Source organism: Botryllus schlosseri, chromosome 15 (assembly GCF_051294905.1).
Source record: "Botryllus schlosseri isolate E-star chromosome 15, Bs_hap1, whole genome shotgun sequence".
NCBI lineage: Eukaryota > Metazoa > Chordata > Ascidiacea > Stolidobranchia > Styelidae > Botryllus > Botryllus schlosseri.
The window spans coordinates 23,392,754-23,407,814 of record NC_137250.1 but is presented as its reverse complement, the minus strand read 5'-3'; the positions used below and the strand labels follow the sequence as shown (position 1 = coordinate 23,407,814).

Sequence of the window (15,061 nt, the reverse complement as noted above, 5' to 3'; positions counted from 1 at the left end):
CTTCCTATCTTTTCATTGTATCGCATGTTTGTGGTGTATTGAACTGATAAAATTGCTAATAAACCAATGATGATGATGGTGATAATAATGAAAAAAATATTCCTGTAGTGCTTCTGTGGTGCAAATAAATTCATTTGCTCACAGCCAATATAGTTACTTTCAGAACGTTTTAGAAACACCCGATATATTCTACCATTTGACTTCATTTTGTAACAGTGCATATTACCATCAGTGGCGTAGCAGCCACTTGGCAGTTCTGGCTATGCGCCAGGGGCGGCAGGCTCCAAGGGGGCGGCAAATTTAATCAAACTGGTCTCAATCGAAAGCTAGTGTCGCGCTGATTCCGAATATGTTAACATGCCAATGGAACCACTCCAAAATAGCCGTCAAGGCCAATTGTTCCTAACAATCGGAGTGCCGCAACACGATGACCAATTGACCATGATAATGGAAATTATATCGAGCGATTATTCGGAACAATGCCAATTTTCTGACCAGCATTTAAATTGTATTTTCGGAATCAGGGCAACAATAGCTTTCGATTAAAATCAGTATTGTTAAATTTGAGCGCTCAGAGGGCCTGGCCAACTATAGGATGGCCATGGCCATGACCAATTATGCTGCTTTTAGCTGTCTCAGCAGGAGGCTCGTCTGGGAATTGAAGTGCGACCATAGCAATTTACAGCGTACGCTACGCTGTAAATTGCTATGGAGTGACAACACTGACAACTAAATTGCCCATCTATCCATAGGTTAGTGATCTATACTCTGGGCAGGACTGTAACTGCCGCACCCCAAACCCCCCAATTGGGGGGGGGCGAGCTCGAAGGGGCCCAAAATTATTTCGTGAATTAGCATAAATTATAAAGTATTTCTTGAAAATTTATGCAGCTTTCAACTTGTCGAATATCCTAATTATTGGGTACTCTTCACCCAAGAAAAAATACGCAAGATTTATAGAAATGGGCATATCAGCGTTGGCCATTACCGCGCCACGACGCACCAAGATATAAAGTTTTAGGCCATGTAACATGCAACTCCAAGAAATGTGCCAGAATGATCAGCAGCGAGAAAGCCTTGGCCGAAGAGAACTGCGCTTATGCTGATACGTATATATGTTTAATTGTCCATAGGCGCCTAAATGACTGACGCCGAATGTTCCTGTCTTAGCAATCTGAACCTCACAAGACAAATACCATCTCGCAGGGAAATATTATATGCCAGTGAAGAAATACCAATTTGAAATCGTGTGCGTCTTTTAGTTTAGTACATTTATGCGATTATATATTTTTTGATATAGCGGAGGTCACGAAATAACATCATGTAACGAAGTCATACCAACGGGTCCGTCCGCCTGAAGATGTTTAATTAGCCTATTATTTACGGGCCTTACAGTTTCCAAGACACCTCACTCAGCTCTACCGGTAAATCTGATAACGCGAGCAGAGAGGACAAGAAATTGATAGCAATATATATGCAGTTCCCGATCTTATTGGCCGATTTGATTATGAATTATTGAACATTTTCGCGCGTGCTCACTATATAGTACAACTAATTTCGTGGTAAAAGCGAACAGCATGATGGGGGGATGGTCGGTTTATCACCCTATGGGAGCCCAAGACCCTAGTTTTTTGCGGGGCCTGACGAAGTGCTGTTTCGTTCCTGCCAACAGGTATACGCCCGAAGATATTTAATTATTATTCAGTGGTCCTAACTTTTCAAACACACCTCACTCCGCTCCACCGGTAAATCTGATTACGTGAGCAGAGAAAGGATAAAAATTCATAGCAATATCTATGAAATTCTCGATCATATTGACCGATTCAATCATGAGATATAAAAAATTTCGCGCTTTGCGCGGTTAGTCGAGAAAAGCTTACTCTCCAAATGGACACCCCAGAAGTCCGGTTTATCACCCTATGGGAGGCCCAAGACCAACGTTTTGAGGGGGGGGCTGACGAAGTGCTGTTGCGGTCCTGACTCTGGGTCACGATTTAGTACAGCGCTCAGACCTAGATAGCTGTGAAGGTAAACCGGTCCTAGGAACTATTTAAGTTGGTGATAATTGTCCGATTGACAGATTGACATAAATACATTCGTTCGTTATTTCTTGTGTTTATTATTTTTGGCCTTAACAACGTTGGGACGGTGAGGCTGAGACGCGTTATATTGTTTGTAATAATATTCATTGAAAAGATTGCTTGAACATGAATCTATGTAGAAATTTGCTGCGGTCTACTTAGGGGGGGGGGGGCATTCTAAGCGAGAGCCAGGGGCGGCAGCACATGGGTGAGTGCATCGAATGTTAACATTCGATAATTTTACCAAGTTCCGATTCCTACTTTAGTCAATTTTGTTCTCCCCTTCCGACTCCTAAGCCGACTCTCTGAAGGATGATACAAAATTTCTGTGACTCTGACTCCACAGTCCGTACTGACAGAAGGACACTGTCCATAGCATGAGAGGCAGGAATCATTGCATAAAATGCATAAAATGCACTGAAAAGTCGACCGATTAGAAATCTTGCATGAATCCACGAGCAAGAGCAGCTATGTTCTCTGGTTATATATATCTTGAGAAACGACACGATCAACATAAATCGCTCACAAGACTCACAAGACATCTGAATATGAATGTGCCCAAATGCTTTCCTGTCCAGCCGCATATTTCATCGAAATACATCCAGAGATTGAAATATATTTCTGCAGTTAGAAAGCAGATTCAAAATATAAAATTTTAGATACCACAGTAGATTTTCATCAATATTCGGCAGAAACGTAAACAATTTGCAAATAGGCTAAACACATCCATCGGTCAAGATTGGAAGTTTTGAATTCGGTCGACATAGAGAAACAGAATCAGGGGCATTCACAGTCTCTATCAACACAATGAACTCCGATTCTAGCCGCGCATCACTTGCAACCCCTTTTTATTGTGACCTCTTTTACGGAGAGCAGTGCGCAAAGTGTCTAAACATGGATCCGAAAGATCGCAAGGAATATCGAGTATATTTGTGCACCCGTGTCACAGTAATTCAAGAAACAGTTGCGCCCCATTAATATAAAAAGCTGGATCGCGAGCGACGGAAGCGATATGTTCAGCGGTTTCTCGGGCAGCTGACCATTAACGCTAATTATCGGTGCTGAGACATTGTGTGCATTTCAATGGCAATCATCGATTTCTCCGGGGCCTGGGGCTCCTCGTCTCGCGTTCACCGACAACGGCGCGGATCTCGTCACACAATTGGCATGACATCACACCACAGCGTTCTTAGAACACTATGGTCACACCATCTGCACCGCTTCGTGATACATCGGCATGTTATCCATCATCAGATTCCTACTCAGACACGCCATGGGAGGGGGCATTCCGTGTGAGTTTGTGAGTCTGTGAGACGCAGCGGAATCGCCAGGAGACGTCCCCAAAACGTTCGGGCTCTGAATAGGCTGGAATATGGAATGGGAAGTCTGTGCGAACGATGAAGGAAGGTTATAAGACGGGGCGTTCATCATGGGATATAAATGACTGTCGTTCGCTGCGTAGTATGTGTTATTCCCAGTGAATAACGGTTGAGTGTCGGTAGGATGCTGGCTTTGCGGTCTTTGCGATAGTTGACGGTGTGGTTGTCTCTTAGGTTCTGGTTGGGACTCGTGCCCACGATAGCCGCCGTATCCGCTGGGAATAGCATTCTGTTGGTCGTAATTCTGAATCTGATTTTGTGACGAGGGGACATAAGGCTGAATACTCGACTGTCTCGTGTCGGGTTGAGACACGCCGCTGCTCCTGCTGCTCGATCGACTGCTTTTTGAGTGATTGTTGTTCGTCTTACTGGGACTTGCTTTTGATTTGTGATTGCTGGAAGCGTTGCTACCGCTGATCGTGGACGATGGTGAATTTTCGCTGCTTTTCGAAAACGGTTTGTTCTCTTCCAGCGAACCTGCGTTGTAATGGTTGTGATGATGATGGTGGACTACAGTCGCCAATTCAACATCATTATGATTATCAGCAACCGCCCCGGGAGTGTAGTCTGCGTTAGAACCTTTCTTCAGTTTGAGCAGACGTTTCTGTCTTCTACAAATGCAAAGCATCACGATCACAATGATTACGATCACAGCGCCGATTCCTGCGGCTATTGCGGGGTAAAGCATGTTAAACGCGTCGGTTTCCGTAGCAACAGTGTGCGGATTTGCTTCGACTGCGTGCAAATGTTGGTCGAATCCCGGTTCTGATAATAGGGCGCCCCTTGTAGTTTGTTTCTTTTCCGAGGTCTCCACTTTCTTTGTGGTTACTTTCGGACTCGGCACGACTGTTATCTCTTGTTGCGAAGTAGCTGTGTTTGTGATTCTTGTGCCTTTTGTTGTCACGTTTCCACACAGCGTGTCTCCTCTCGTCTCCAGAGAGCGTCTGCTAGTGCGGCCGCCGTAAATCGGTGAATGAATACAGACATTGTAGGATCTTCCCGGCTGTAAATGCTGCACTGTGAACAAATGAGACTCTGGTACGATGCTGAACTCATTCGGAGAACTCGTCTGTCCTATCTCGTTAATCGTGAGCAGTAGTTGCTTGTTCGTTATTGGAATGAATATTTCGACCTCAGTCGCGGCGATGGAGTCTGGATTGATCAAAAGTGTATGTCGCCCCGGTGTCTGGTGATCGACGCGTCGGGTTGTCCGTGTGGTTGTTGTGGCTCCCGTTGACGTTGTCGTGAGTAAGGATTTGAAGCAAACCGGGCCCGACCAACCTTTTCTGCAACTGCAACAAAGGAAAATTCTCATATAAATATTTCGTGGTATAGAACAACATCCATTACAATGAAACATTTATCAACCGACGAAGTGTATTCTGGTAAATCGTCATATGAACAGAATTAGACAACTAGAAAATTTTCCGCTTTTCCAAATTAGATTAGCATTAGATTTGGAACTATTGAATTGAAGAGCTTCTTGGCAGTACAGAACATCAATATACAATTGAATAGTATATATTCAATTATTCATATTGGAATAAACCTGAATATTTTCGGCTGACACTCATCAGGAGTAATCGTCAGCAACTAGTAGTGAATCGGAAATAGTATTGAATATCAACAATCGTATCGTCAAATATGACGTCACCGGCAGTTGGAGAGAGAGAGAGAGAGAGAGTCTGTGTCTTTATTTTCATCCAACCAAAATACATAACAGACAGACGGCAATGATGGTGGTACAGAAATTATGCATGCACATTGCACAGTATTCGGTATCAGATAGGAATGATCGATACGACCTTGAGGATCAACTAGTCTGATCACACCCGCATCAAAAAGTTACATTTGTTTCTATAGTCTATCTATACAAGGCAATTCACGGATATGTTGTGGTAATGCATACCAGATGATAGGTCCTGAGATTTCGATAGATATCTCAGTTAGGTTGCTATTGGGTGTGGGAAATCGAATCAACTCCAAAAGTAGAAAGAAATACAACACAAACCAAGCTCATCCCGGTAAATCATAGGCATGAGAATGAAAAATGTCTGTGGACTAAGCTTAGCTTGTTTCGCACTCAACAGTTCTCCTGTAGCCTTTTCAGGAACACCGGAAATTAGATTAGAATTAAATATGCACACAGAAAAATTTCGCGAACTATATCAGACTTAGATTACCAGCATTTCGCTCTAATTAGTCTTGATATACAACTAGAATTATCTATTTGTCCAAGTATGCATGTGAATTATCGTTAGCGCTTACTCACCGGCATCTTGGTCTGTTATTCACCACATGGCAAGTACCGCCGTGTCCGCAGGGGTATACGTCGCAGGGATCGATGAAAGATTTGTGTCCGCCAGACGTAGTGACAGGCGCGGCGGTCGTACGTGCGTTCTGAACCTCCAGCTCTTCTCTGTAACGAGATGGAGACGAATATTAACCAAAAGCTTTATGGCCGCATGTTGGCAATCGAGTAACATAGTAGTTATACTGAATTTCATGCCGGTGTCGTGATATTTCGTGATGCGATTGTTGATAATAATAATCGTAATGATCGTTGAGTTATATTTTCATCTGAACAAGACACACACAATGTACAATGTGATAAGACACAATGCGATGCACTGAGCAGATAGGAGGATGCCGTACGACGCGCAGTTGCAGTCTTCATACTGACATCCACCTAGGCCCAGAGTGCCCGCCGTCACAATTCTTTTCGATATTGATCTTTGTGAAGCCGCGGCCCTTTCTAGTTCTTTCCATTCCTAGTGAGTGCTCTCTTTCGTCGGGTCTTTTTCTGGGCTTTTTCCGGCGACGGCGGGGGAAGAGGAGCCCAAATAAACCTCCGACTATACCACTAGCCACTACGCTATCTTCCCGCTATCTGTTGATACACAATGTTCTTTTGAATTCCCTACTAGTTGCTGACAATTACACCTGGCGAGTGTCAGCCGAAATTATTCGGGTTTATTTCAATATCAATATCTTACTCAATTGAATATTGAAGTTCTGTACCTTCAAGAAAATTTTCAAATCCATGTAAGTAAAAAATGAGTATTCTAGCTAGACCTAGTTTTTTTTAAATCAATTGCTGAGTAGAAGCTTCAGGTTTTGCCTGCTTGCACTACGTACTCGAGTGGCTACGTATTTAGACCACTTCTACTCGAACAGTTCTTTTATGCGGTAAAATCACTCATTTATTAGAAAGTAGCGTTACGAGAAATTTGCGCCACGTTGACGAGTAAAATCGTCATAGGAACCGCGTGAAATAGACCCCGTATCAAGGTAACTGAATATATTTTTCGAGGATTGTATAGTCTAGTTCTATAGTATAATTTAATATATCCATGTCGAAATAAACCCGGATAATTTCAGTTAACACTCGTCAGGGGTAGGCCTTATATTCGTCAGCAGCTAGTAGATAGTTGAAAAGAACATTCACTGTGTATTGAAGTTCTGTACATCCAAGATTACCTTCAACTAAATTAGAATGCTAGGCTTCGATTTTAAACAGTGAAAATTGAACAAAACACGAGCTTTACCTGGAACACTGAAAATCGCTTTCGGATAGCTTTATGATTTTTCTGCCGGGCAATTTCGACGACGGTGTACAAACCACATCGCTCGGAGAAGTCAAAGCCGCTTCGAATCTCCTGAAACGGGCGAATAGCGGCAAAGTAAATGAAACGGCTCGCACTGAATTGTCGGGAAATTGTCTCTATTTCATTCTATGATAACTGAGCTCGATCTAATATCTAAATCATCCCGGTGGCAACATGGCTTTGATGGATGCAATTAACTCTAAACTTCACGCTTCTGAGTAACAATTAAGCTATCAAGGCGCCAGGCAGGCTAACCTTCAAGTGTGATTAGAGCTTGGCCGCATGGCAATAATCGCCTTGTCGAGGTGTAATGAGAGTTTCGGCCACAAGCCGCGGCGAGTCTACCCGGGAAAAGTGATCTGTCGACTTTCGCTCACAGCGGTGCGCCTTTGTGACGTCACGTGATGAGTAGTATTTTCGGACCCGGACTGATGATGCGTTTTCAATAACTCGGAAGCGCGCGCGTTGGTATTTACTAGGGATAGTGTGAATGGATGTTGGAAAACTTGGAAAATTTTCGGTTTTCCAAGTTGGAATAGGATTAGAATGATAGTTACACATTTTTTTGAAACTAGATTATTATTATGATTACTGAATTTGCATAAACTCGGAAATTGAATTATATTGTGAATTCAAAAGAAATGAAACAAAAATCAAGTCCAGTTCATATCAAATCAGAGGTCGTTCTCATAAGCATGCCAACGACAAATCTCTGTACACTGTGTGCAGTGTACACCAAGCTTGGCTGGTTTCGTACTGTACAGTTCTCATGTAGCGTTTTCAGGAAAACCAGATCTTAGATTAGAATTAAAATGAGAGCGTAAAAATATTTCACAAGTTAGATTATAATTATATTACAGTGATATCGCTCTAATTAGTCTAATTAAACAGCTAGAATTATCTAACTGTCTGAGTCTGTCGTATATCCTCAGTATTTACCACAACTTATATTATGGTGTTTTCTCCCTCACAAAAATATCATCTGCGTCGGACTAGTTGCTCGAAAAGAGAATCGCTTCGACTGGGCATAAACTGGCGGCGTCTTTTATCTACAATTCAAACTTCCCGTGACACCACACACTGTAATTATACATACAAATATCGCGGTTTGTTACCGGCACCCGCTCACATTCACAGATCTAGATATAGAGTTATCTTTATGCTCATGTTGAGTTCAGATGCGGTCGCCAACAAATGGTGATCGCTTGTTTACATCTAGCTAACACTATCTGACGTCATAAAAGAAAACTGGCTTTATAAGATGACGTATCCGATTTGATTTATGATTTTAATCAGCATAGATTTTGTCTGTCGAGGTGTTTGTATTGCGCTTATTGACGAATTGACCCACAAAGTGTTAGTTTCAATAGTTACCATGCTGTGTCGTTACAAGGCATAATCGCCTTTAGTTTATCGGTGAATTGAATCAAATCGAGATCTGCACAACTAGAAAACGTTCAGCTTTTCTGAATTCCATTAGAACTAGTATGATAGCTATAGTTTTTTTTTCAAAATAGATTAGATAGGCCTGATACGCACAACTAAGGACAAACGGGAATGAGTAGGCGAATATAAATACTTGATTCACGCAATAAATGGATAATATCGTTTGAAAATGTTGAAGTGGTGAAACTTGATTGATTTTCGCTGCGAGCTAATACGAAGGATTAAAGTTCAAGTGCTATCAGACGACCGTGCTCATCGCCGATTATTCCGTCATAAACAGCTCGCCAGTATTAAGTCACACCGTTTATCAACGAGCTGGCTTTTCTCAAAGCTTCCTGCTGACAGTCTGGATATTAATGAAACGTCGGCGGATCTGCGCCGCCGCATTATAGCACTTTGTTTAGTCATAAGCGCCGATGATGATAGCGGAACACCATGCTCATTGCTCACTACACTCTCATACACTACGATCAGGCTTTGCGGGTAAAAAGATAAACTCAGGATGCAACCTTACCAACTATACTTGTACAATTCATAGATTAATGAATAATTGTACAATGTACAGACACAGCAAAGTTTGTCATAAACCGGACTAGCCTTACCTCATGTAGGCCGGCAACCACCTCATTCCGCATCCGCACCCCCATTCGTTCTCAGTCAAATCCAGAGTGTTCAATATCACGTCGTTGCGCGGTATGATCCCACCGGGAAGGGTCTTTAGCCCCATGCCCCTCAGGTAGAGGTACTTGAGTGATATCAAGTTCGTGAAAGTGTCTGCAGGGATTGTCCTCTCCTCCATTTTATTGAGAGACAGGTTGAGATTCTTGAGGCTGGTGAGAGATCTGAATGGAAATCAGTTTGACAATGTTAATTGTCATCACCAACCCGACTTGGAAAATTAGATAGTTCTAGTTGTTTCATTAGACTAATTAGAATAACATGCCGGTAATTTAGTTTTAGTCAAATTTGAGAATGCGTAATGTGTTCTAATCAAATTTCAGGTTTTGCCTGTAATGCAATATGAACATAACTTGATTTTGTTGTATTTTTAATTCAGAAATCAGAATTCAAGGAGGAGCGCAGGAGCGCAGGAGCGCAGTATAGGCGTATGGTATATTCCTTATTATGAAAAGGGGCTATGATTTGATATGAACTGAATTTGATTCAACGTCAACGTTTTTTGCAAATTTAGTAATTCTAGTTCTAGTCAAATTTGGAAAAATACTGTGTAGCTATAACTCTAATTCTACCGAATTTCGGAAAGGTGAAAATTATCGAGTTTTCGAACCTTAGTTGTTACGTAGGTTCGATCAATCTAATTCGCTAATGCGTGCACTGTTGCGATTATCTCCGCCCGCCATTTATCTCTCAATAGTAGCTAACTAGCTATGTGCCAAAATACGCAGTAAATCAGATTCTAGACGCATTTAAAACCAATTAAATCCGGTACAACGCGAGGTCAGGCGTTCCCTTCTCAAACAAAACGCGCGATTGGTCACACCACATTAGTCTCGCACAAAAGGGGGGTCGAATCGAGCCAGGCCCAACGCCGCGACAATCACTCACACCCTGACGTCATGCTACACCACCCTTTATCTTGCTTATCCAGTATTTACCCGGTGAGTTACGCGGGGTATTAAAATTGACAGCTCGGTTATCGAGATTTTCAATCCATTTTGGGCAAAGGATTTAAAATGTGACTCCCCGTTTCTTGAAATAGGGCATGACGTACTAATGCTGGCCGAACAAAGATGAAGTAAGTTTGAAGATACTCTTGGAGGTACAGAACTTCAATATACAATTGATTAATATATTGATATTGAAATGAGCTCGAATATTCTCGGCAGACACTCGTCAGAGGTGATCGTCAGTGACTATTAAAACGAACATTGTATATAATATATGATACGTGTACAGCCCGAGTAAGCGGAACTTACTTGATGACTTTGGGCACGACCGTGAGTCTGTTGTTGCTTATATCGAGATGTCTGAGATGGCTTGTGTCGTCGAAAACTGACGTCCTAATGTCCGTTAGCTTGTTGTTTTGCAGCTGCAGTGAGACAGAAATAATGTTCACATGCCGTAGACATACCGGTGAAATAGATAACTAGAAATAAATGCGCGTATAATCTAATTCTGATCTAATGTGTCAAAGTTTTCCATGCTCTCATAATAATTTTAATCTAATGTCTGGTTTTTCAGGAAATGCCACAGGAGAACAGTATGGTGTGAAATAAGCCCAGCTTGATGGACCGACATTTGTCATCCTCGTGCTTATGGCAATGGACTCCGACTTGACATGGACTGGACTTGATTTTTGTTGCATTTACTTACGCCTATACCTTATTTTGAGAACCCAGAAAGAGGACATTATTTTCTGGGCGTTAAGTTTGGTGGTTCGAGGCAGAAATGTTACAATAACAGACGTAAAAACAGGAAATTGAAAACAGATGATTCGGTTCGCGGGAGACATGATCTTTTTCTTAGTCAACAGATCATGAAAAGGCAGGAAAACCCCGGTGCCCACAGGTAGATTGTGTGGGGTTGACTCTTTTCTTTAGTCTACGATGTTTAATCGACAAAAAGTCTCGTTGAAAGCAAAAGAGGAGGACGACATTGGGCGTCCTCGAAGGACAGTTTGCTTTTATTGAGAAAACAGGAAAAGAGGATATATGCAACGTGCAAGCGTCATTTGGATTCAAATGTTGTGCCCGATTTATACCGTGGTGTAAGTATGACATAGGTTCTGGTTTCGTGTAACACGACCGGGTGTAAACGGGTGAGAATGCACACTTTTCTCGCTACGAATAAGGCGCCCTTAATTTATTCCTAATTCAAAATTCAATTTCCAAGTTTTTATACATTCAGTATTCCTCATTCTTATATATTTTGCAAAAAACAGTGTACGGGTGCAACTATAATTCCGATCCTCATCCAATTTGGAAAAGCTGCAAGTTTTCTAGTTGTCTAACTATGGTCGGTAGAACAAGGTCATGAAGTGGAAGTATTCACATTGTACGAGATACACTCGCGCCACTCTTACCATGAGTTGTTCCACGTTAACCGTAGCGAAGGCCATGTCTCTGAGTGCGGTCAGCCTGTTGTCGCCCAGATCGAGAAGAAGTAGATTCGGGTTATGGCGGAGCTTCGGGAATCGGCTGATTCTGTTGCTTCGAAGCTTTAGTTCGATCAAATTCGGTAAGGAGTCGAACGCTTCTGAGTCGATGGTTTCGATTCGGTTTTCGTGAAGGTAAAGACGAGCCAATTTGCTGAGTCCTGTCAGAAATTAATCATTGAACATCTTCTGGGTTTATAAATAAAATTGGATGAAAACATACTTCAAAAAGACACCAGATAAAAAATCAAGAGGTGGTCAAAGTAGTTCTCACTCAAGTTGAAGTAGCATAGTAAATTTATACTTGAGCACAAGTAGAAGTAGAGGTATACAATATACATGAGCGTAAAAAGTAAGTATGCTAAGACTATTTGTGTCTAAAAACTGAAAACGTTCAAGTGGAAGTAGTCAAAGAAACATAACCTGTCGCTTAAGTAGTGCAAGTAGAAAAATATAATCTTGAGTACTCCTAAAAGTCTAACGTTGCTAACTTACTGTAACCACCGCAGACAATATCACACAAACCTGAGAACATCCCTCTATTTATCCTTGTGATCCTGTTATTCTGCAAAACCAGGTTCTCCAGCAGTTCGAGTTTGGAAAAGATGCCGTCCCACAGAGCGACGTCTGACAAGCGGTTGCCAGATATGTCCAGAACTTTTAAATTCTAAAACAGAACATTGAAATAACTAAAGAATGCGGGCGTATACGCGACGAAAAACAATACTCCACGTGTTGCGATTAAGAATAAACCTGTCTCCAAACTACCAATTCTAGTTCTAGTTGCGGATTTTGAAAAGTGAGTAGTTCAAGTTCCATCTCTAGTTGCGAATTTTGAAATGTGAGTAGTTCTAGTTCTAGTTGCGCATTTTGAATATCCAGCGATCGCCTTACCTTAGTCGACGCGAAAGTCGCAGGCAGTATGCTGGAAATGTTATTGTTGAAGAGGTACAGTCTTTCCACGGAAGAATCGAAACCGATGGGTGTGATATTCAATCCCTTGTTGTTACAAAAAGCAACGTTTTCCTTGTTACACGAACATATAGCGGGACAGCCCGTATGTTTGCTAGCATTGACATCGACCAACAGAACTGCCAGCATCACAACCGTCCGTAAAAAGGAAGTCTTTGAAATAGTGTTTCCGTGGTAAATCGCTGAAGAGGCCAGCCTCCGTTTGCAGCTCCACTTTCTTTTAGAAGTCACAGTTGCAATTGGTGTGAAATATATTTCCATTTCCTTCACTTGGTGAACGGATGATAAAAGATGCCAACGAGACTATTTATGTTACGCCTCATGTACTAGACGTAGCGGCGCGTTTCCTGAGTGAGATAAAACGTATAACGGTCAGTGAAGCATTCTGTGCGCTTTAGAGATTTTCAGAGAGGCCTCGAAACTCAGAAATACTACATTTCATTTCTGTCACCGTCGCTACGCTTTTTTGAACAGACTCAGACGAATACGTGACCAGTGACCACATTCGAACAGGCTTACTATAATATCGCGAAGGAATTTCACATAATGAACTGCTAGTTGCTGACGATTACCCCTGACGCGTGCCAGCCGAAAAGATTCGGGTTTATCTCAAAAATACACTATTCAATTGTACATTGAAGTTCTGTGCCTCCAAAAGTCTCTTAAAAATGAACAGTGGGATAGAAACTTCAAAATTCTGCTGCCCTTATTCTGTCTGGATATCACCCTCCCTCCGGAATAGGGACATAAAGACTAAATATCATCACGGGTGTGCGTCGATTATTTTGAATGGCGAACTTGCACGCAGATTTTGACAACTAATTATGCTAATAGCGAAATTACTGCAATATATAATTCTAATTTAGTTTTTGATGTTTCTTTGCTATAATTCTAATCTTGGGAAATGTTCCTATGTTCTCATTTTATATCGAATTAAATTTCTGGTTTTTCTGAAAATGCTTCAGGTAAACTGTATAGTGCGAAACGAGCCAAGCTTGCTGTACAGATATTTGCCATTCTCGTGCTTATGAGGATGAACTTTCAATTTCAAAGTTTTCGCGAATTCAGTAATTCTAATTCTAATCTAATTTGGTAAAAGGGTGTAGCTACAATTCTAATTCTAATCTAATATAATATGAAAAACTAAACAAAAACCTTGCTAACTCAGCTTGCATATTGCGTTGGCGAATGTAGGAGTAATATCGGTGGTGTCTATATTACGATTTTTCCGATCAATCATCGCGCTATGCGGTGGGAGATATTTCGCGGAAGCAGCAGACGCTATTTCTATTGACATGTACTGTAGCCTACACTGTACAGTAGGGCTGTTAAAAAATAACTGTTTATTCCGGATTCCAGTCGGTCAGTCATTAAATTGTCAGGTTACTCTAAAAAACGCTGCACACCAAATTTGGTTCAATTCTAACAAGTATAGGGCTCGGCAGATCCAATTAAAATTTTTAATTTAAAAATAGAAGCGGAGTTATTGGAGTTTTTCGTTGATATTTTTCGGATTATCCTTGATTGGTGAATAATCCGAGGATTATCAGCGAAAAACTCAAATAACTCCACTTTTACTAGTTGGAATTGAGTCAAATTTGTTTTGCATAGTCTCTGAAGACAGTTCAATAATTTCATGGGGTTGAGAGAAAAATTTGAAAATTTTATTTTTCAATTTTCCTGTTTAAATTAAAAAATTTTATTGGATCTGCGGAGCCCTATACTTGTTAGAATTGAACCAAATTTGGTGTGCAGCGTTTTTTTAGGGTAACCTGACAATTTAATGACTGACCGACTGGAATCCGGAATAAAAAGTTATTTATGAACAGCCCTACTGTACAGCGTACATAAAATCAATGCCAATTGAATTCGCCACTAGTTGCAGACGATTACCCCTGATGAGTGTCAGCCGTAAATAATCAGGTTTATTCCAATATCAATATATTATCCAATGGTACGTTGAAGTTCTGTACCTCCAAGAAGCTCTTCAAATCAACGATATGTAAATATTTCGCGGCACATTCGTGTAAATTTCATTCAGTTTCAAGAGCTTCCCAATATGTCGATGACTTCATTAACTTATAACTTAGACCGTGTTCTGTCTAAGAGTCGAACATGTTAAGATCACGTTATGTATATCTTTCGAAATTTTCATCGACTTCTGTTCGATAAGATTACAGAGCCTCAGCGGATCACGAAGGAGTTATTTATTTTGAGTATTTTTGAATAGCGAATATTTATTTTGATATGGATTTCACAAAGAGGATTTGCTAAAGCTTTCCGCGCATGTCGATCAATATTAAGACTAATTAATTGATGGTAGAAATAATTCGCTGACAAAGACGTTGTAAGTACTATCATATTTACGCGAGATGTGGATGTCAAGGTGGGTTGAAGCACTTGAGACTTGACGAAACCACCTTGATAGTCACCAGTTATCAAAAAATGACTGATTCTACA

At 41.2% G+C, this 15,061-nt stretch overlaps 1 protein-coding gene across 1 annotated transcript; it reads right to left on the bottom strand.

Annotated features, from left to right (window-relative positions):
• Nucleotides 1-2,681: 2,681 nt before the first annotated feature.
• LOC145457861 (vasorin-like) lies at nt 2,682-13,422 on the bottom strand. The gene is made up of 8 exons (XM_080336153.1): nt 12,524-13,422; nt 12,155-12,296; nt 11,558-11,790; nt 10,452-10,564; nt 9,117-9,356; nt 7,009-7,119; nt 5,733-5,879; nt 2,682-4,752 (listed from the first exon to the last, which is right to left on the bottom strand). The coding sequence occupies exons 1-8, from the start codon at nt 12,860-12,862 to the stop codon at nt 3,285-3,287; spliced, it is 2,793 nt and encodes a 930-aa protein (XP_080192279.1). The 5' UTR covers nt 12,863-13,422; the 3' UTR covers nt 2,682-3,284.
• Between the last annotated feature and the right edge of the window lie 1,639 nt (nt 13,423-15,061).

Bases quoted from the DNA above. Each gene is read 5' to 3' on its own strand.
- LOC145457861 (XM_080336153.1), bottom strand. From the start codon at position 12,862: ATGGAAATATATTTCACACCAATTGCAACTGTGACTTCTAAAAGAAAG. The intron at 10,565-11,557 runs GTAAGAGTGGCG...GTCTCACTGCAG, and splicing joins TTAACGTGGAACAACTCATG to CTGCAAAACAACAAGCTAAC. The intron at 4,753-5,732 runs GTGAGTAAGCGC...CCTTTGTTGCAG, and splicing joins AATAACAGACCAAGATGCCG to TTGCAGAAAAGGTTGGTCGG.